At 45.7% G+C, this 4,752-nt stretch overlaps 1 protein-coding gene across 1 annotated transcript in view; it reads right to left on the bottom strand.

The window, feature by feature from the left end:
- Window positions 1-4,752, bottom strand: part of pdgfba (platelet-derived growth factor beta polypeptide a) — a 16,383-nt gene that overhangs the window by 6,553 nt on the left and 5,078 nt on the right. Inside the window, exons 2-3 of the mRNA XM_031878286.1 lie at window positions 1,806-1,908; window positions 134-193 (exon numbers count right to left, since the gene is read on the bottom strand). Of these exons, the coding sequence (XP_031734146.1) occupies window positions 134-193; window positions 1,806-1,908 (163 nt within the window). The remainder of the gene's footprint in view (window positions 1-133; window positions 194-1,805; window positions 1,909-4,752) is intronic.

Genomic DNA, 4,752 nt, shown 5'->3' with positions numbered 1-4,752 from the left:
AGAGAGAGAGAGAGAGAGAGAGAGAGAGAGAGAGAGAGAGAGAGAGAGAGGAGGCTGGGTTTTCAAATGGCATCAGACAGATGGAAGAGGACGATGGACTCAGGAAGGGACACGAAGAGATGCGGAAACCTACCGAGACTTCTGGTGAAGCGGGTGTGGTTTGTGAGCATATCATGCTCGTCTTCTTCCTCTTCTACTGACAGATAGGAGGAGGGGGAGTTCAGAAGAGGGGGGGAGGAAGAGACAAAAACACAAACAGAGTTAATGAAGTTAACGTGTATCTGAAGAGCAGGCAGCGTTGAGTCAACAGGAGCCGGTGAAGCATGTGAGGCTGGTGGTGTGTTGTAGCAGCTCATTGTTCGCTGCACAGAGGAAGACATTTTCTTCCTCTCCTCCCACTAAAACAATCAGCCTATTTTCTGCAGCAATTTGTCCAGAGCTCTGTTGAAGGGAGATATGAGACGTTAAATATAGCTCGAGTGAGGATCTGTGCGTGTTAGCGCTCTATGTCGTTACTTCATGCTGCTGCCCCGGAGTGCTAATTATAACCCCGGTGTAGCTGCTGGTCACTGTCTGTGTGTGTGTGCGTGTGTGTGTGTGTGTGCGCATGTGTGCGCATGTGTGTGTGTGCACAGATGCACAAGGTGTTGTTTAATTGCCTGTCAGCCCTAATGAACTGCCTGCTGCAAGCTACTTCCTCATGTTATCTGTGCATTTATCAGCGTCTTCCTGTTTCGTCTCCTTCCTCGCTCACATGTGACTCATTTCATTCTTTTCATTCTTGTTTAAAGTTTCGTTGGTCGTGCTTTTATTTGTATGGTGATGAAATTCAGAGGAAAGCAGAAAACATGAAGAGACATCCTGAATAAGGAGCGTGAAGACGTGCAGAGGTGGAGGTGGATGACTTCTCTCCTCCAGGAGAAGAGAGAACGTTGATGTTTCTGTCACGACCTTTGGTTCTTCAGTGACATCATGTCGTTATTTTAACTCTGCTGATCTTTTCTTAAAGCTAACTAAGTCTTTTGTGTTGCCTAAACCTGACTGAGTCTCAGAGACATTGACTCTTGTAGGATAACTTTTGGTAAGAGGTCACAGGAAGCGTCCCGATGACACGACATCATGAAACAACATCACATGAATCATCCATCTGCTGCCTCGACTCAACACACTTCATTCAAACTCACGAGCTTCAGTGATGAACTCTTTAGAGTGGCTTCCTGTTTTCCCTCCGTCTGCTCATCTCTTCTGTTATTTATGCCGATGCAGCGATCAAAGGCCCGTCTATGAATGTATGATGTGTGACTTGCTTCTTCAGACGGATGAGAGCGATGAATGTTTTACTGAGCGTCTGAGCGTCTGACGGGCTGTTCAGTGCGTGAGAGACGAGAGAGAGAGACGAGTCTCTCTCTCTCTGAGAGGTCACACTCTCTCTCTCATTCTCTCTCTCTCATTCAAATAAACTTTATCGGCATGAATGTTCAGGTCACATTATAGCCAAAGCAACATTACATATAACTGAATTATAATGTTTTACACAATAACTAAATTAATAATAATAGGTAGGTCAGGAATACACTCTCGCTCTCGCTCTCTCTCTCTCTCTCTCTCTCTCTCTCTCTCTCTCTCATATATAGAGCTGCCTCATCCCTCTTGTGTCTCGGGTAAATATTGCCTTAACATGGAGCCGGACTGATGCTCTCCCTTACTGCATTCCCTTCTCTTCAGGCCTCCGTAGACGCTCACCTCCTCCACGTCTGTTATTAGTGTGTGTGTGTGTGTGTGTGTGTGTGTGGGTGTGTTCGTACCTATTGCATTGGTCTCCTGCAGCAGCAGCAGCTTCAGGTCGTCCACAGAGGAGATGGGAGAGTTCCTCACCAGGTCGACCAGCGACGAGGGCAGCGGATCTCCCTGAGGAGAGAAACAGACAAACAGACCGTCACCGACGCACTGTAGTGACATTATGTTATTCAATCAGCGGTGTGAAATATGCATTTCTACAAACGCATCGCAGTGGAGCCACGAGGTCGAACACATACAGCCGTAACCGTCAGCCTCGTCTGAAGCCTCAGTTTCCTCTAATCTGCTGCTCTTTATTATAATAAAGTTACAAAAGCAGGAAGATATGTTCATCAATATGCTGGTTCTGTAACGTTCATGTATTCTGTGAAAGGAAAGGAGAACGTGTGAGGGAGAGTTTCACGACCTCCTGCAGAGGAAGTGATGCTGTTTGTTGTCGCTCTGCTCTGTTTACCCACAAACACCCGGGCTGCTCCCAGAGGATCATGGGAAACCTGCAGCAGCAGCTCGTGTCGAGTCCCAGATTTGGAAAGTTGGACGTGATTCATAATGAAATCCAGATGAATAGATGAAGTGTGAGTAGATTCCTCTAGAGACTGGGACGTGGTTTCTTTAGATCAGAGTTCATGTGTCACATTTTGCTTCGTCGGGCTGTAAGTTGATCTCTGAGCTCCTTCTGACGGAGTCACGTGACACAAAGATGACAAAACAACATGACGGTGTGATGAATGTGAGGAGAACAATATTTTATGATGAACCAGCTGAGATCAGAGGAGTTATGTATTTAAATGTGAAGTCATTTCCTCAGTTTCATTTAAAGGTGTAACACACACACCAGCTTTGTCCCACTGTGATGACGCAACACGTAGCTTCTGCAAAGCTAACGTCGTTATCTAAAGGAATGAAACGGAGATTTGAACGGTTTCGTTAACGAGACAACGTGACGGAGACGAGATTAAAAATGATGATCAACACCTGCAGTTAATCCTGCATCTGTTTCCTGCTGATTCTACAGTCACGTGCCGTCAAACCGCCGCAGAAGAAGAAGAAGAAGACGGGATTAAATAATTAGACCTGAACAAAAACAAAGCAAATGTATGTTTCATTGTTTTATTTAACGTGTTAATCTGAGACGTTTTAATCTCTCGTTTGTCTTCTTCTTGTCACATTTTGCTTTCATTGATTCGAAACCTTTCCAACTCCGCTGAGCAGACAGAATGTTTCTTTATTTTCTTCTGGCACCCAACATGACATCGTTGCTCCTGGTTTTGGTCCACATGAGTGCGCCACCTCCTGGTGAGTCCTGGTACACAGAAAACATCGCTGTTCCTTCTCATCGTCCACTTTACTCTGCTGTTAACTTGGTTTTATTATATTAGTCTACGATTTGATCTGAATCAATACAAAGAAATATAACCAAGATGTAAATATGCATTGATCAGAGAGGCGTGTGATGGTACAGCTGCAGTGTGACGATAAATAAAGATCAATACGCTGATTATGCAATATTGGACGTCTCTCTCCTTCAGACGGATTAGATATAGAACTTTATAAACTGGCAGATAAGACAAATATGCAGCGTTCAATCAGACGGCACATCTTTAAAGAAGATACTTGTAATTTTATTTCCGTTGATATTCTGGATCTCAGACTATCTGAATGATTCATGTAGTGTCTCCGTCTAGCTCTCTGTGTCTCTGTGTCTCTGTGGGCGGCGGCTCAGGACACCTGGATGACTTTCACGAGCCATTGGCTGACCTAGCTGAGCAAACACACACACACACACACACGCCCCCTCTTTTCCAGTTCACACACAGATGCTTAACCACTTAACTGTCTGCCCAATTTGTCCAGAGAGCCTCTCACACACACACACACACACACACACACACACACAGTTTCCATCCTGGTACATGCTGTATTACAGTGATGGTGCTGACAGAAACACACACACACGTTTTTCGTCTCTGAAGCTTGTAAACGTCTTTTTTGTGCAACTGAAAGGTTTTGTGGTTTTTCATATGTAACGCAACGCGAGTGTGTCGCTGAGCTCCTGGGTGGAGAAAGACTGTCTGGTAGGATGTGATGATCTGCACGCAGGACACACACACACACACGCACACACACACACACACACACACACACACACCGCATGGGGCCTTGAAGGAAGGCTGGGAGGCAAAGAGATTGTATGGAATGTTTGAGGAGAAAGGTGAATGGAATGTAATTATGGGGCCAGTTGACTCACACACACACACACACACACACAGTCGTACACTTAAAAACACGCTATCAAAAAGAGAAGCAGACTCTGAGAAGTGAACACACATGAACAACACCGAGTGTGTGACTCACAATCACACGCCTTATTTTGTCAGAGATCTGGCAACGGGCCAACATGCTGTCTCTCACACACACACGCACACACACACACACACATATATGCACACACGCACACACCAGCAGAACGGATAGGTTCCCACAATGCTGCAGAGATGATGGAACAGATGATGGATGGAAAGATGACAGAGGAGAAGAGCAGACAGGGTGAGGAAGATGGAAATGAGGAGTGTGCACAAAGAGGGGAAGTCCCCGCCCCTTCCAGTGTTGGACCTTACTTTGAAAAAATATACACAGTCGTCAACGGTGAGAGAAATAATGCTTTCATTTAGTTTGAATTGTGCCATTAATCACATGACGTTTGTAGATTTAAAAGATCATTCTGCAAGTCAAAGTCTCCGTTTCAGTTGTTTTGTGTGAAACATGAACTACGTCACCAACTGTCACGGGAGTTCACGGGTAGGACCCAAACGCAAGACCACAGGAGACAGAGTCCGATGTAACAGATTTTATTTTGATGGTGTGTGAAGGTGTGGAGCCCGTGGTCCGACACCGGAGGGCAGGTGGATCGACGGTGTGAGTCCCGTGGCTGGACACCGGAGGGTAGACAGGTCG

The sequence above is a fragment of the Anarrhichthys ocellatus genome, unplaced genomic scaffold (assembly GCF_004355925.1).
Source record: "Anarrhichthys ocellatus isolate YVR2014 unplaced genomic scaffold, GSC_Weel_1.0 scaffold171, whole genome shotgun sequence".
Classification (NCBI taxonomy): domain Eukaryota; kingdom Metazoa; phylum Chordata; class Actinopteri; order Perciformes; family Anarhichadidae; genus Anarrhichthys; species Anarrhichthys ocellatus.
Note: the sequence above shows the minus strand (reverse complement) of the source record. Positions and strands in the feature narration are given on the sequence as shown.